This window comes from Sus scrofa, chromosome 1 (assembly GCF_000003025.6).
Source record: "Sus scrofa isolate TJ Tabasco breed Duroc chromosome 1, Sscrofa11.1, whole genome shotgun sequence".
In the NCBI taxonomy this organism is placed as follows: Eukaryota; Metazoa; Chordata; class Mammalia; order Artiodactyla; family Suidae; genus Sus; species Sus scrofa.
Window position 1 is genome coordinate 201,381,779 of NC_010443.5, and position 18,224 is coordinate 201,400,002.

At 40.9% G+C, this 18,224-nt stretch overlaps 2 protein-coding genes and 1 pseudogene across 2 annotated transcripts; all 3 read right to left on the reverse strand.

Annotated features, from left to right (window-relative positions):
- Positions 920–1,435, reverse strand: IFN-DELTA-3 (interferon-delta-3). The gene has a single exon (NM_001164853.1). The coding sequence runs from the start codon at positions 1,433–1,435 to the stop codon at positions 920–922; it is 516 nt and encodes a 171-aa protein (NP_001158325.1).
- IFN-ALPHA-8 (interferon-alpha-8) lies at positions 9,673–10,242 on the reverse strand. Its single transcript, NM_001164849.1, is given in 1 exon segment — positions 9,673–10,242. A coding segment is annotated over 1 exon segment (570 nt).
- On the reverse strand, positions 13,899–15,798 carry LOC100525628 (annotated as a pseudogene).

Sequence of the window (18,224 nt, forward strand, 5' to 3'; positions counted from 1 at the left end):
AATGCTTCTTGCAAAGAGTCAATGATGCTGTGAATTACCCTCCTCTCCCCTAAGCTGAAACTGTGGAATCAGACTTTAGTCCAGATTGATTTTTTGAAAAAGTGTGTGCAAGCAAGAACATTGATTAGGTTTTTTTTCCCACCGCCTAGAATGTCATTAGTGCAAAAAGTGTAAAATGAAGGGGGGTCTTAATCACTGAAATTGTGTCCTCTTCCATTAGTCGCCTCATAATTTTCCAACTTCCTTTTACTCAGATTCCCATGAGCATCAACTTAGACCAAGTAATGTGAGCAGAAGTGATATTGCCCTGTACTGCCTGTTCCTTGAAAACATCCCATGTGATCCACCATACTTTTACCACTTACCACAGAATGGAATAGACTGAACTACTACAGACAAATTTGAGTCATATGCTGAATATGCCAAAGCCACGCAACGGAGGGTACCTATGTCACTGAATCACTGTTTGGAAAAGAGCCAACTAGAAAAGTCATCTGATCAGTAATGCCAGCATTGTGCTCTGATGCAAAGGAAAGATAAAGATATGTGTTATGATCAGAATCCTGACAGTTTTCTGTTACCTGTTGAGGAAGGTAGCATTAAGTTAACTAACAAATGTCTTTAACAACAGACTATTCTAATAACCTTTCCATTAAAATAAACTTCACACATAGGAACAGCAAATGCCCCCATATGCTAATCAGATTTAAGATTAAATAAAATAGTTATGTAGGGAAACAGATCATATTCTTCTCTTTAAATATATGTTTGTTAATTCATGATTTTCAGGTCAAATAGTTGTCAGCATTTGTGGAAATATGAGTCGGGGTTGCTTGGAGGCTAAAACAAGCAATCATATGACTCATTAGGGAGTGTCACAGTGTGACCTTTTTCTCTTTGGACATCTCTTTGAGAATTGTTACATGAGGGAGAGACACTCTCCAATTTTGACCCTGACAACCTCCCAGGCACAGAGGCTATATTCCTTTCCTTTCAGATAGCGATGGATGCCTTGGAAATATTTCCGGACAACAGTTTCCCAGTAGGGACAAGCCAGATTGTCTTTGTCCATTTGCTTCCACAGTTGTTCCAGGCTGTGATGAAGCCTAGAGAGCAGTTGATCAAGGAGGGTGTTGTTCCACGCAGCTCGGCTCTCCTCTGTGTTGAAGAGGTTGCTGATCTGCTGGAGTATCAGATGGTGGTAACAGGTGCCTTGAGTCATCTGGATTGGGGTGTTATTGTCTCGTTTCCAGGGAAATTTGAAATCAGTTCTTTCCTTTAGACACAACTGAGAGGGGATCCTTTTCATCCACCACAAATATGTGGAGATTTCCCTATTTTCTTGGCTAGGGATCCCAGACAAGTTCTGCCCAAGAGAGCAAGCAGGAGTGGAGCAGAGCATCACTCCTGCCACCAGCAAGTAGACCTGGGCCATTGAGAATTTCAGTGATTCTTCGGACGGCCACCAGGAGGCGAGCGGGCACCGCTCAACAATTAGCACAAATGTTCCTTCCCTGGAACTTCGGGCGGTGTGTTTCTTTAGTTGGCCGCAAGAGGGCGCAGGAAGCCTTTTTATCGGGTTTTGGAAAGGCAGACTTGCCAGGTGTGCTTTCAGCGTCCCTGGCAGCAGGAGAGAAGGAGCGTCCCCAAGTCGCTGAGCAATTTTGTGGTGATTTAATAGTGAGAAAAAAACCTTCGTTTTCTCGGTGCAGAATGCTGAGGAGGGAGCCTTGTCGCGGTCCTGCCAGCGACATTTTTCTCCGGTAGGGAGAATGGAAGCGTGCATTTTCTGGACTTGCCCCTGAGTTTTGTGTGTTATTTTCTCCTAGACACTTTAGCGAGGCCATTTTTAGGAAAGAATCCGTTTCCTGAGGGGGTCTGAGGTTCAGAATCGGAGTGAATTGTAGCCGATTTTACAGATTAGGACTCCTTTCTGGCGCGATGCAGGAGCAGCTCAGAGAAAGGGGGACGCGGCGGCGATGGGGGGACTGGGCGGTGTTGGGAACGCCCTGGGGGTGAGTTGGAGCGAGGCCACCACCCCGGTCTAGGGCGGGGAAGCTGGTGTCCCTGGAAGTCTGCCACTTTCCTGTTGTCTTTAAGGATACAGCGTTAAAGTGCTGGTGAAAGTATTGAAGAACTGAAAAGGAGGAATGTTTAAAAACCCACAGCATTTTATTTATATTATTAAATTATTAAAATTAATCTTTATATTTATTTTACATTAAATATGTTTAAATGTTTTCTATTTTTGAAATAGTTTTATGCCAAGTTCCGTGGTACACTAGTGGTTAAGGATCCAGCATTGTCACTGCTGGGATTCAGGGTTGCTGCTGTGGCACAGGTTGGATCCCTGGCCTGGGAACTTACAAGTGCCAAAGGCATAGCGCAAAATGTTTTTTGTTTTTTTTTTTTTAATGAAAATAGTTTTTGAAAATAATAAATATTAAACAAAGAAAATAACAGTATTTTTATGAAGCATTGTTTAAAATTTACTTTCTGTATACTAAAAGCACAATTTAATTTTTCCTTCCTGGCTTTAATGGAAGCAAACCCTACTATTTTCAGAATTATCTCTTTACTTGTTTTTAATTGAGAGCGTTACTGTGTTTGATAATTTCTCTTGACTCAGTGACAGTCTAAAATAATTTTTACTCAACTCGGGTTACTGAAACTCCTTTCACAGAACCTCAACTTAACTAGATTGTTAAAAAGAAGAGTTAGTGACCCATAGAAGCAGTTAAAGATATTTACCAGGTCAGACTTTTTCATTTTTTGGTAAAAAAATTTACAGACGAAATGGAATGTGCCAAAGTTTAATAGTATCTTGAAGGCTTCCTTTGTAAGACTCTCAGGGACTTGCAAGAGAAGGGTTCCCATTGTGGCCCAGTGGGTTAAAAATCTGACATAGCATGTGATAGTATGCAAGTTGACCCCTGGCCTTGCTCAGTGGGTTAAGGACTGGACATTGCTGTAACCTGTGGCTTAGGTGGCAGATGCGGCTCAGATCCCGTGTTGCTATGGCTGAGGTGGAGGCTGGTAGCTATAGTCTGGGGACTCACAAATACCACAGGTGGGGCCACAAAAAGAAAAGAGAGAGAGAGAGAAAGAGAGACTAGAAATCAGGACCTCAGTTGCTAACCCTCTCTGGCAGGATCTTGGAGATCAGCCTTGTTGAGCATCTGTCTAGTTGATAAATCCACTCAGGCAATGAAAAGAGTGCTTTGAGAAAAGTGGAATTATAAGGAAGGGAATTAGGGAGTTCCCCTTGGGCTCAGTGGTTTCAAACGCGACTAGTAACCATGAGGACGCCGGTTCTATCCCTGTCCTGGGTTAAGGATCCCTAGTTGCCATGAGCTGTGGTGTAGTTCACAGATGCAGCTCCTGAGCTGCTGCGCCTGTGGCATAGGCCAGCAGCTGTAGCTCAGATTTGACCCCTAGCCTAGGAACTTCCATATGTCACAGTTGCAGCCCTACCAAAACAAACAAACAAACAAACAAAAAAACCAGAGAAGGAAATTAGTAGATTTCAGAAAATCCTGATTTTAATCTGGATAATAGTAATCACGATATTAAGGAGTAATAACTGAATATTATTGCTTGCTTATCATGCAAGTAGACTAGCCATTTTGTAAGGTTTTTCGTTAATATTAACTCAGTTCTCTCATTAACCCTATTTGGATCACATTCACTTATACAATTGGAAAAAAATCTGAATCTGGACAGACATACCTAGTATACAGGGGCAAACCTGAGTGAGGAGCTTTACAATGATTTGTCTGGAGGAACCCATTAAAGAAAGTGAAAGCTGGGAAAGAACAGCATCTTTAGGAATGAAAGAAACAATCAGAGGGAAGAGCATATGATGACAAAAGATGCTTACTTGCACTTCAGATGCCAGAGTGTAGCTATGTGTTGCTTTGTAGGGCAACAGGCTGTGGGGTCTGAGTCAGCTGAAGTGACTTTATGTCATAATGAAAAATAGACAAAATCTGTATTAAATAGTTAGAAGAGAGTAGATGTTTATGCCAATTCAAAAAAATAAGGAAGACTTTATGACTTATTTCTTTAGTGATACATAGTAAAATAAGTTTATTAACCCTTCAACGCAGATTCCTAGGATAGGTTTTGTTTGTTTGTTTGTTTTTGTCTTTTTGCTATTTCTTTGGGCCGCTCCCGCTGCATATGGAGATTCCCAGGCTAGGGATCAAATCGGAGCTTTAGCCACTGGCCTATGCCAGAGCCACAGCAATGCGGGATCTGAGCCGCATCTGCAACCTACACCACAGCTCACGGCAACGCTGGATCCTTAACCCACTGAGCAAGGGCAGGGACCGAACCCGCAAACTCATGGTTCCCAGTCGGATTTGTTAACCACTGCGCCACAATGAGAACTCCGGATCTGTTTTTTTAAAACATTTTATATTTTGTGTGATTTTAACAACAAAGAAAAAAACCCTATCAGTTTCTACCATATGAGCTCTGATGTTTCTCCTTCGGGATGACAACTTAGGTGTCACTCTCCATCTGGTTCCACAGGAATGAAGTCACTGAACTTTCCTACACCCTGAAAGGAGGTCAGGGTGGGGATCAGGAAGGAGGCACTCTGTGCTCTGGGAAAACTGACAGTGCAGGCCTTCGGATAATAGATCATTTCAGGAGAAAATTTTATGAAGCCAGTTTCTTGCCTCTTATACCTCGAAAAGCAGTAAAGTCATGAACAAAGACATCTGCTGCTCATGATTATCAGCAACCTTCTACCAAGAGTGTCTTTGATGGCGGGTTCATCATTTACCAAAATCGTATATATACTGACCTCCCCCCAACCCCACAGCCCCCTGGAGCAGTTCCTTACAGCTGTCAGAGAAGCTGTCCTCAGAAGGTCCTCCCAAATAACCGAACTCCAAGCTCTCATGTTGTCCATTGTTTGTTCCGTGGCCAAGACCTCTTCAGGTCAGCCTGCTCTTGTCATTCCCAAAGAGGACAAGTCTGCCTCTCACCTCCAGCCCAGACTGGACCTTCTGTTGTCAATGGTGAGTCTGGGACATTCATCTGGGGGTTTTTGCACAAACCTAGAATTTCACTCAACTTCTGTTTGCAGTTGGTGGAAGGTATTGGCAGCCATAAACCCTAATGGGAAAGGAAACAGCTGTATGAATGGGCAGTACAGCTTAATGCAGAGTGGATGAGGATTTCCTACCTGAAGAAAAGGATTGTGGTGATGGAGTGAAAGAATGGGATCCAGAAAAGCAGAGAGGGAGAGGGCAGTGTGCCAGGTGTCAGAATCAACACATAGATATATGCTTTATTATATATGCAGTATTATTTTATAGTATCTGTTTATATGCATATGTACCATATATATATTTTATTATATTTTGTGTATAATTGCATATCATTGATGAGACACTGTTTTCCAATTCTGTTTTGCTGACTGTTGGTGTTTTGCAGTCAGTTACAGAAAGGGGTAGGAGAATTCATTATTTCCCTTTATATTTGTCTGAAAACAAGAAAATAGCCACTACCTATTTAGCTATTTCTCAGTGGGTGATACTCTAAGAGCTCTTGAATATTCTAGATTGTCTACTTGTCACAACAACTCTAGGAATCATTTCACTTACTTTATGTTTGAGGAAGCTGAGGCTCAGGGAAGTTAAGTGGTCCCACAGGATCACATGTGTGTCCTGGCAGCATGTAGATGCAATGTGGATCCTTTATCACATGTCAATAATTAAGTTTCATCTCATGCAATTCTCCAGCCCTTTGTTTTCTTTTTCAGAGCTTTTTGAAAGTTGGTCTTCCCTGGTTGACTCCTAACTGCACTGATTACTCCATCTCTGTGCCCTTTGCAGGCTCACCTTTCCTGTCTCAGGCTTAAAAGTTCAAGGTCCTCATAAGCTTTAGGTCATCTTCTCATTTTACATTGTATCGGTAAGGAAGGACATTCCTTACCATGTCCTGATTTCCACATATGCAACAAACAATTGCAAATTAATATCTCCAGGATGTTCATTGTTGCAGATTCTGGATCCATATGTGCTTCTACCAATGGGAAGTCTGTTTTTAGATGTTTCTTGGGCACTTTCTAGAGCACATCTGCTTTCTCCCCTTCTGGAGATGCCACATTCAAGATTCTGGTGAGAAAATCACTTTGCCTTTCTCTCTCTCATTGTATCAGGAAACGTAATTGAGATAATTTAGCATCATTATTGCTTTTAGATCTCTTTCTCTTCCAAAGTGAAAGCTCCAAAAGAAGATGTTTGGCCTTTGCTTTTTTCACCTTCATGTTCTGAGAACTATCACATATCTGATGAGGAGTATGAAGTTTTGAGGGATAACCAACTGAAAAAAATGAATGAAGAGTACAGTTCATCATCCAATTTTTAGTATGGGTTGCAAGTTTCAGCTATTTCTTTTTGTAAGAATGAACAACACCAAGATTTTTTTGGGGGAGTGGGGTGGTCGCATAAATTAAACAAGAAAATAATATGATGAAAGATAGTGGTAAATTTATTTTGTTGATTTGAACACATTACAAATGTGCACATGATGTTGTGTGAACAAAAGAATTTTAAATACCATACATGGTATGACTGAGATGAAGTAGATGAATAAATAGATGGATGCTTTAGAACCCTTTGCATATTAATCACTGTTATTTTAAACCCCTGGTCTGATAATTCCTAACTCTCTACTCTGTCTGAGTCTACTTGTAATACTTGCTCTTTTTTAAATTTCTTTTTCTGGCAGCACTTGCAGCAGCATATGGAAGTTCCCAGGCTAGGAGCTGAATCTGAGCTGGAGCTGCCAGCCTACCCTATAACCACAGCAAGGCCATATCTGAGCCACATCTGCTACGTACACCACGGGTCCGGGCAACTCCGGATCCTTAGCCCACTGAGTGAGTCCCAGGGTCAAACCCGCATCCTTGCGGATACTAGTCAGTACTAGTCAGGTTCCTAACCTGCTGAGCCACAACAGGAACTCCCTGCTCTGTCTCTTCAAGCTGTATTTTTACTTGTTAGTATGGTAAGTTTCTGGTGATTGTTGAACTTGGTGTACAGAGTAAAAGGAATTGTGGTAAATTGGCCATTGGGACGAGGATTTACATTTATCTTGCTAGGAATTTGACTGTGTTTGCCTCTTTCATGGGCTCTGTGTCTTCTTTTTATTCCGTATATCAGCCGAGTTCTCTTATCCTTCTGGATTGGTCTTCTTGAAAATGGCCTTCTTAGACCTATTTGATAAGTAACCACTGTAGGAGAAAGGTCTTTATGTTATTCATTACTTTATCATGAGCACAGAGTTCATAATAATTACCCAAAATAACTATTAACAAAGAGAATTAGATTTTTATCAGATCTCACATCAGAAACCTCCACTGACCTCCCATCAGATCCTCACATGGCAGTAATTTTTAAGCATCACTGTACAATTCAGTACATTTCTCCTGACCTCTTGGTTCACCATTTTCCATCTCATGGTGAAGATGAGCAACATATGATGCTAGACAAAATTAGCCTTCTTTGCTTTCCTGATTTCACAGAATTTATTTTTTTATGTTCTTTTTCATTTAGTATTTTTCTGGGCAAAATTTGTCTTGCTACTTCCAAATAACTTTCTCTATCATCTTGAGATTAGTAACTTAACAGGGACCTAAAAATGGAAACATAAAGGGCCTATACTTTATTTTCCTTAATATATTAAATAAACCTTTATTTTCCCTTTCCATTCAATTTTTTTTTTTTTTTTGTCTTTTTGCCATTTCTTGGGCTGCTCCCGCGGCATATGGAGGTTCCTAGGCTAGGGGTCTAATCGGAGCTGTAGCCGCCAGCCTACGCCAGAGCCACAGCAATGCTGGATCCGAGCCGCGACTGCGACCTACACCACAGCTCACAGCAACGCCTGATCATTAACCCACTGAGCAAGGGCAGGAATTGAACCTGCAACCTCATGGTTCCTAGTCGGATTCGTTAACCACTGCGCCACGACAGGAACTCCCCATTCAACTTTCCTAGAAAGCTGCCATTGCATTTGGAGGCACTGAGGCAAAAGGAAAACAAATACACATCTGACTATGCTGAGAGTGAAAGTAGTGAAGTGACTCCTCAAGTGAAAAACTGCCAATGGGAGGTCGTGTCAACTCCTCTCATCCTCTATCAGCTCTCACTAAGGTCAGGTCCATCTGTCTCCCATGTGGCAGGAGCAGCTTACAGACAGAGCATCTTACAGACATTCAACACCATATTAATCAAAATAATGATAAATTATCATTGTAAGCAATTAAACATGTCATGATTTAAGTAAATCAAATTTAAACATCAATATGAGTTATCAATTCATCAAATCCATGAAACTCTCTTCAGAAGCAAACACATGTCAAAAATGAAAACAATGCAGACAACAAAATCATCCACATTCTATTCTAGGTCCCACCCTGTATCTGTCCTCTGATTTAGATGGCAAATGTCTCAAACCTATTTTCTATAAATATTATCTTTACCTTATCACCCTTCCACTTTCCCCACTCTGGATTCTGCTGATTAATTCCATGGAACAAGCTCTCACTAAGGCTACCAGTTCCATCTACCATTGCAGTGTAGTGGGTGCTTTCCACATACATTTTCATGAGTGCATGGAGTCTTCTAAGCAGGTTCAGTCTTTCAGTCATGGTCTCCTCACTCTTCTCTCTTGTCCTGTTAACATATGGCCATCCCCACTATTTCCTTTGTGGCATCCCCTCCCTTTTAAGGTTAAGGTCATAGGACTCAAATTTAAGCCCTTTTCTTGGGCTGAACTCTCTCTACATGTGATTCCCTTCTGCCTCATGTTTTACAGTTCATGGAATTCCTTGTAAATTTGCCAGTAGGCATTTGCCCTCAAATATGTAGGAGTTAAGTATAGGTAATACCTAATAATTTTATTTTTATATCAAAACATGGCTTGATCCATTTTCTGCTGATGAAATTCCATTTTCTTCATTGTTCTCATTATAGCATCAAGCCTGATATTAATTTCTAATACTAATTAGTATCATTTAAAAATAATTAATATTTAATTATGTACTAACTTATTATTGTTTTTAGGTTTATTTCCCTGAAAAAAATTCAAAGATATAAAAAAGCAGTGTTGGATTAGTTATGTTCACTTGTGTGTCTTGAGTGTAACATACAACCTGACTCAGAGGAAGTCTACTTTTACCTCTAGGGTGAATATAATTATATTGGGTAAATAAGTTATAATAGCCAGTGTTAGTCAGCTTACACATGCAGGCTTATTGTTTCTTTGTTACAGAAAAAGCAAATACAAGAAGTTTTCTATAGTAAAAATTTAATGAACAAAGAAAAATATAAAATAAATACAAAGGATATATTTTTTCTCTTAACAATGTAAAAGTACATATATATTTTATGAACAAAAATAATTTAAGTCTTATAGTAGATAAATAAATAAATATTTCAATAGATAAATAAATAGATGGCAAGGGCATCTGTAGAGAACCAGTGCCTATAGAGCAGAACACGATGGTGCTCAATACTCCTGAGGTTCCTTGACAAATTGAATCACTTCATGGCAGGATGACAGCAGAAATGAGGGGCTGTGACATGGCAGCACAGGAGGAAGTGTGGGCTTGTTAGTCTGTGAGAAGCATTTCCATGATGAACCAGGTGTCTGTCACTCCTTCCTCCTGAGTCTGTCTTGCAGGTTTGTGGAGGAAGAGAAGGCTCTCATGACTTCTGCCCTGACGATCTCCCAGGCACAGGGGCTGTAGCTCTTCTCTTGCAGATAGAGGGTGAGTCTGTGGAAGTATTTCCTCACAGCCAGGATGGAGTCCTCCTCCAGCAGGGGGGTCCCTTCCAGCCCGGCCTCCTGCATGACACAGGCTTCCAGGTCCCTGAGCTGCTGATCCAGTCCAGTGCAGAACTGGTGCAGGAGGCTCTCATCCCAGGCAGCAGCCGAGCCCTCTGTGCTGAAGAGCTGGAAGGTCTGCTGGAGCATCTCATGCACCAGAGCCATGGCTTGAGCCTTCTGGACCTGGTTGCCCCCCAAGGCCTCTTGGGGGAATCCAAAGTCCCTTCTGTGGTCCAGGCAGGAGAAGGGGGAGATTCTCCTCATTTGTGCCAGGAGCCTCAGGGCCCTGGTGTGAGCCAGGCTGTGGGTCTGAGGCAGGTCGCAGCCCAGAGAGCAGATGGCATTGCAGCTGAGCAGCACCAGGGCCGTGAGGAAGGCTGAGGTTGGGGCCATTGGGGACCTTGCAGATGCTGCTGTCCTGGCTGAGGTGGGTGACTCTGTGACCCTGCTCTCTAGGATGTTTGAAGACCTTCCCTCAGGCCTGTGTCTTAAATAGGAACACATTCATTTCCATTTTCTGAATGTTCCCTCTTACTTTCCACTTCTGTTTCTGCTTTTCACTTTGCACTCTCCAAATGGGTTAGGGCAACATTTCTCAGCCATATCTTTTTCATTATTGCCTTCCCTTCCTCTCTCTACAGAGTCTTTTTAGATTTTTTTCCTAATTGTTCCCCCATGAAATTATGTAAACACAGGCATACTGTGTATCTATTTATGTAATACATGGATATCTCTATTTTGTCCATAGAAAAAGAAAGTACAAGGATTACTCTTTGTATTCAATGCACGTTAAGAAGGACAAAAAATTTTAAGTTATGAATGAAATGTAAAAGCTATTGAATTTTAATTTACCTTTATACCTAAATCTTGCAAACTAAGTTGGCAGAGTTACTTTTCGTGTGATACATTGACTTATGTAAGTAAGAATGTATTAAATTACATATTCAAATAAATGCATATAAATATAATAATTTCAAAGTTTGGTTATGTTTAAAATCAAAACTGGTCACAATCATTCAAAGACAAATTATTTTCTTAATATTTATTTTTGCTACTTAACTTTTAATTTTACTTCATATTAGAAAATATTTTTTAACTTCACTGGCTAATAGATATATAGATATTTTCAAAATTTTTCTGTTTAGCCCTTGACATAATTATTGATGTATGGAACAACTTAGAAGAATTAAATAATAAAATGTAACCATTTTTCGTATTTAATGTACAAAAACAAATCTCTGTTAGTATTTAACTCCCATAGCCTGAATGACACTGAGGTTCAAACATAAGCAACATCCACAAGACAGCCAATTGCAGCTCATAAGTAAGTAAAAGCCACCCCTCACAATATGCCTTTAAGATCAAGCCAGTGATGGAGGAGACGTCTTCCAAGGAGCCATCATGTCACCATAGGTTGTAGTACTGATTGTGTATACAGTTTGTTGATTTTCAGTGAACTCAATGTCTGTACTGCTCTTGTAACAGAGAAGAAAACCCGAAGAGAAAATGAATACCAAGGACTAAGATTTTGTTGGATAGGGTTGGATTTTGGAGTGCTACACACCATTGTAGTAGCATGATTTTTTCCGTAGCCCTGAAAGCTAATGCTTGCATCCATGGGAGCAAAGAAAAGGCATGATTTAGAAATCATCATCAATTTGAGTCTTTATTTTTGTGAAATATCAGATATCTCTAAAACTTTCAGAGAGATGCTCCAATCCAAGTCTTTTTTTTTTTTTTTTTTTGGTTTGTTTTGTTTTGCTTTTTCTGGCCGCATCTGCAGCATATGGAGGTTCCCAGGCTAGGGGTCGAATTGGAGCTACAGCTGCAGGCCTACAACACAGCCATAGCAATGTGGGGATCTGAGCCTCATCTGCAGCCTACACCAAAACTCATGGCAATGCCAGATCCTTAACCCACTGAGCGAGGCCAGGGATCAAACCCTCGTCCTCAAGGATACTTGTCCCGTTCGTGACCACTGAGACATGTCAGGAACTCCCCAAGTCTATTCTTTACAAGCAAAAGGAAGCCATCATTATGGGTAATTGAGAACTGAATATTGATTACTATTGTGGAATGAAATACCTTCCAGCTCTATTCTAGAATTCTTTTGATTTTGCAGTGGATTTTAAGTTGCCTCAGCCCTCAACATTCCAATCTTTAAACAGTAGCATCTGTTTACCATCTTTGGCAAATCAGCTATGTAGTAACTGGATTCTGTCTTACTCTCTGTGGCATCCTCAGCACCAGGCCCAGTGTAATCAACCAACAGATAATTTTTACTAAAGCAGTATCTCAGATTTTTCATAACCTGCTAGAAGGCATGTATGAATGACCAAGCTATTTTACTTCATCACGGCCATACTTGCTGAGATTATAATAGACAATGGCTAATACTTCCACTTACTCTTACTGAGTTTATTGCTCAAATCACCAGGATTCTCTTTCCTTTAAGGGCTCTTAGTGGTTCAAGTTGCAAATGTAGCACATTTTTCACCTTTCCTTGGGACCATGTTAAATTCCCAAGGATGGCCTCGTCTCTAATTTGCCCTCTACTATGTCATAATAGACAAGAAATAGCTTGGTGTCAGATAAAGAGCCACGTATCTAAACTCAGACTCACCATGATTCACACAGCTCACAGCAACCAGACATTTACCCAGTTACTCTTGGTGGTTCTATAGATGAGGCTGTTACTACCTTTATCCTGAGATTCTTTGGAGACTCCTCACAAAAAAAGATGAAAAATCATTTGCCTCCTATATTTTCATCCTCTTCCATGGGATGGTGGACTCTATTTCGGACTGATACACAAAATCTGTCATATAATTATTAGAGCATTAGTTCAGGTCAAAAATCAAGAGTTTGGATTCTGAGTCCTTGGTCTTCCCTTTTTCCTGCCACCCTGCTCATTCTTCTTTTTTACTCACCAACACTCTACTCTTACTTCCAGATGCCGGGCATGTAGCTTTATGTTTTGAATGATTGAGAATCCACAAAATTCTTATTATGCTGTCCTAAACCCCAAAGTGATGGTATTATATGGTGGGTCCTTGGCAGATGATTAGGGAGGAGGCCTCACAGGTAGAATTACTGCCCTTGCAAAAGAGGTCTGAGGTGAACCCCTCACTTGTCTACCCTGCAAGGTTACAGGAAACTCTGTAGTGTGAGACCTGAAGCAGGATCTCGCCAGAACCCGACCACACTGACACCCTGATCTTGGATTTCCTGACTGCAGTACTGTGAGAAATATAGTTCTACTCTTTTTTTTTTTTTTTTTTTTTTTGTCTTTTGTCTTTTTGTTGTTGCTATTTCTTGGGCCGCTCCCGCGGCATATGGAGGTTCCCAGGCTAGGGGTTGAATCGGAGCTGTAGCCACCGGCCTACGCCAGAGCCACAGCAACGCGGGATCCGAGCCGTGTCTGCAACCTACACCACAGCTCATGGCAACGCCAGATCGTTAACCCACTGAGCAAGGGCAGGGACCGAACCCGCAACCTCATGGTTCCTAGTCGGATTCGTTAACCACTGCGCCACGACGGGAACTCCCAGTTCTACTCTTTACAAACTACCCAGTCTTTGCTATACTGTAGAAGAAGTGGGAGTAGACTAAGACACGACTTGAACTATTTTCTCCTCAGAATACTTCCCAGGAATCTGTAAAATACCTAAAGGGAGAGAAACTCTCTGATATCTGTCATCAAATCAAGATGTCTGTCTTAATTCCTAGACATCTAGTCCAGCCCCTATCATTTCAGGAGCCCAGTCAGTATTCATGAAGGGAACAATCATGGTATAATAGGAGGAGTAATAATACTAACAGACATTGTATAGATGTGATACAATGTAAAGACTCTATGAATTAATTATTCATGGTTCTACAAGGGAGGTTATAATGCAATTTTGCACGAGGTATTTTTTTTAAAGATTATTTGCAGGAGTATTTTCTTCAAGTTTGCATCTTCAATATTCAGAAGATCAGGATGAGAATCACAGGCCAGGATTTAAATGGAAGACTCACTCACTCTCACTTTTAGTTCAGTGATCCTCAAGAACTTGCAAGGAGCTGCCTGGTCATATTTTTCTTGTCTCCCCAGGGAAAAAGGAAACCAGTTGTAATGGGTCTACAGGTGGGGATATTTTCCTCAGTAGCCTATGCGTTTGGGAATCAACCTGAATCCTTCTCTCAGAACCAATGATGCTAGAACTCTAATGAGTGACAGCTATGTCACTATACCTAAGCTGATATCATGGACTCATACTTTGGCTCAGATTGTTTTTTAAAAACTGTGTGCAGACAAGAACATTGGTTGTTTTTTTCCCACCCAGAATGTCATTATTATAAATAGTGTAAAATGAAAGGTGGTCTCATTCAGTGAACTTTTCTCAACTAACACTAGTCACGGAGTCATTGCCCAACTTCTCTGCACTCAGATTCCTATGAGCATCAATTCAGGCCAACTAGTGTGAGCAGAAGTAATGTTTCCCTGTACTGATCTAGCCTTTGAAAACATCCTATGCTCTCCCCATGCTTATTCCCTTTATTGTGGACTAGATAAAACCTGAACAACTGCAGAGAAGTTTCAAGGCATATGTTGAATATGCCAAAGCCACAAAATAGCAGGTATTTATGACACTGAATCACTGTTTAGAGGAGAGCCAATCAGAACAGTCATCTGATCAGGGGTGCCTGCATTGTGCGCTGATACACAGGAAAGATAAATTTCTCTTTTTGATCAGATTGTTGACAGTTTTCTGTTTATTTGTTATAGCAGGTAGCATTAAGGCAACTGACAAATGTCTTTAACAATAGACTATGCTAAAAACCTTTCTGTTAAAAATAAACCTCCCACATAGGAACAGCAAATGGCCTCAAATATCTTAATCAAATTTAAGAAATTACTCTATAAAACATTTATTCAAGAAAATAGTCATATTTTCTCTAAGCATATTTTTGATACTTCATGATTTTCATTTCAAATATTTTTCAGCATGTATGGAAATCTGAGTTGACATTGTTTTGCAGGTCAAATCAAACAATAATGTTACTGATTAGGCTGTGTCACAAGTGTGACTTTTGTCTCTCTTGACTTTTCTTTGAGGATTGTTACATGAGGGAAAGATACACTTCAATTTCAATTCTGACAACCTCCCAGGCACAGGAGCTATATTATTCCTTTTCTTTCAGATAGCGATGGATTCTTTGGAAATACTTCCAGACAACAATTCCCAAATAGAGACAAGCCAGATTGTCTTCTTACATCTGCTCTAGTTTTTCCAGGTTGTGATCAAGGCTAGAGAGTAGTTGATCAAGGAGGGTGTTGTTCCAAGAAGCAAGGCTGTGCTCTGTGTTGAAGAGGTTGATGATCTGCTGGAGTGTCAGAGGGTGGTAACAGGTGCCTTGAGATGTCTGGTTTTGGGTGGTGTTCCCTCTTCCAAGGAAACTGGAAGTCAGTTCTGTCTTTTAGGCCTGACTGAGAGGAGATCCTTTTCATCTGTCACAAAAGCATGGCGATTTCCCTGTTCTCGAGGCTATGGATGCCAGGCAAGTTCTAGCCAAGAGAGCCAGCAGGGATGGAGGAGAGTGTCACTCCTGCCTGGAGCAAATAGATGTGGGCCACTGAGAATTTCCGTGATTCACGAGAGGGCCGCCAGAGGGCGGGCACCGCTAAATTGTAAACAGGAATGTCAGCTCTAACTTTCCTTTCGGGATCCCGGGCAGTGTGCTTCTACGGGCGGACGCAAGAGGCCGCAGGATGGATGTCTTCTTATCGCGTTTGGGAAACAGGACTTCTGAGTGTTTGCAGTTTCAGCGGATCTGGCAGCACGGGAGAAAGAGCTAACCGTCTCCACGGAGCAAGTTGGTGCTGCTGTAATAGTGCACGAAAACCCTTCCTTTCCGAGCCTTAATGCTGAAGAGCGAGGCTAGTCCCGGCCTCACCAGCAACATTTTCGTCTGGTAGGGATCAGGGAACCTTGCCATTCATTTTCTGGGCTTCCGGCTGAGTTTTCTGCGTTTTTTTCTCACAGAAACTTTAGCGAGCCCATTTTTATGGAAGAATCTATTTTCTGAGGGGTGCGAGGCTCAGAATGAGAGCGAGTTGTAGCCGACTTTACAGAATCGGGCGTTTTAGGAGCGATGCAGGGGCAGCTGAGAGAAAGAGGCAAGCGGCGGCGGCGGCGGCGGCGGCGTTGGGAGGACCGCAGGGAGTTAGGGATGCCTTGGGGTGTGATTTGGGGCGTGTCCCCTTGAAGCTAGAGGACTGGGAAGCTGTGCCTCTAAATTCTCTGTGACTTGTCTGGTGTCTTTGAAGGCTACAGCGTTGAAGTGGAGGAGAAAGTATTGAAGAAGTGAAACGTAGGAATTTTTTAAAAGCTCATGGCATTTTACTTTTTATATGTTTTAATTAAATTTATTTTAATTTAATGGATATCTTTAAATTACTTTTACATTAGATTAATATTTTATTGGAATATTTTAAAATATAAAAAGAATATTAAAATATATTTGAATATTAAACGCAACATTATATCAAACTTTATTTAAACTTTATTATTTATTTATTCATTTATTTATTTATTTTGCCAAGCCTATGGCATGGGGAAATTCCCAGACCAGGGCCAAGGATGGAACCGCAGCCACTGCTATGTTGCAACCCCTGGCCGTGACAGTGCCAATGCCACCAGGATCCTCAAGCTAGATGTTGCCCGACAAAGGCATTCCAAAACTTTACTTATTTTAAATCAAAGTAATCATTTAATATACTTTTAATTTTATCTTCCAGGCTTTAATGGAAGTGTTAAAATAATATTAATGTTTTCGAGATTCCTTTTTTTTTTTTTTTTTTTTTGCTTGTTATTAATTGAGAGAATTTCCATGTTTGACAAGTTCTGGCTCTGTGCCAGTTTTTAATAATATTTAAGTCAGGTTACTGAAACACTGTTTCTAGGACTCCACCTTGACTATGTTGTGTGAAAAAGGAGTTCATTTTCCTGTACAAGCTGTTGGGACATATAGTACATCAGAACTTTGTAAAACTTTTTTGGTAAGAATTTTAGAGACTTAATGGAATTTGCTCAGATGTCATTGGCAACTTGAAAGCTCCCTTTGAAAGACTCTGAGGGAGTTGCAAGCGCAGGGTCAATGTTGCTTTATTTAAAATGTTGATATTTTGTTCATCACATCTAGGTTTTAGAATTTTTATTTTTTTAATATTGCATTAAAATATTCTTTATCTTGGTTACATAGATTTGGGGTCTCTTTATAATCCATGCTCTAGGAAAGTATTTGCTTACTTTACCCTAATACTCCTCCAGGAAATAGTTAGAATTAGTGTGGTGATCTTCCACAGCTGAAAATACAGGAATGTCCTCTAGCTTATCACCCTGGCCCTGATTTGTATTTTTAACCCAAGTCCTGGTCTATAAAACTTTTTTAAAAAATCTGTGTCTTGATATCACCAGAGGTGGTCTGAGACCATCTAAAGATGAGGGAAGGACTATTCATCTCATTTCTATGATTCACAGAGCAACCATATTTTTTCAGACAACTTTCCTAAATGCTGGTTCTGTGCAAAACACTTCAAGAGTTATAGGATTTCTCTCCAAATTGCCCCAGGCACCACTCTAAGGGTGGAAGCTTGTGCTCTGCTTCCTCACAGTCCTGTAGGCCATGCCTCTCCTAGAGTTTGTGTTTGCATTTGGGGCCTCTCTACAGAGGTGCTTGTTTATTTGTTGGGAATATAATTCATCCTCCTGGACTCCCAATCGCCTTGCCCCCAGAGTGTTTGCCTGAAGGCCCCTAGTCCTCAGTGGTAACCTCCTCCTCTCCTGACCTGTGTCCTCTCTCAGGTATCAAATGCGTCAGCAGCCCTCAGATGCTGAGAGCAAATGTTTGTTGTGTCTAAGGAGGTGGAGGAATTATCCAATTGCAAACACTTTACCTTGAATAGACACATAATTTGTATTTTGCCAAATACAAATTTTATCATTGCGTTTGTTACTTAGACTACTGAACACTTGTTAATCTCAAAGTTTTGAAGCTGAGGCAGGGGATTCAATGATGATCTTGTCTCTCTTGAGAAGCTCATGGCACAGAATCCAGTGACCTTCGGTTGTTCAGTTGGTCAGTGGAAACCACTGGGCTTCTCACGTCGTCTGTGTCTGGGAGAAGTTGCCTTCTTTCCTTTACGTGTGTGTGACTCTTCACTTAAAGTTTTTATAAAGTATGTTCACTGAGGGGCTGATTGGGCAAGATTAGTCCTGCTGCTGCTACAGTAGTTTGGATTCATGATGAGGTAAGAGCAATAAAGGGAAGTAAAAGAAAGGCAAAGGGACTACAGTCTCTTTCATTTTCCAGACTTTAGTTTTTTGTTT

Excerpts from the sequence above, each read along its gene's own strand:
- IFN-DELTA-3 (NM_001164853.1), bottom strand. The coding sequence starts at position 1,435 with ATGGCCCAGGTCTACTTGCTGGTGGCAGGAGTGATGCTCTGCTCCACT.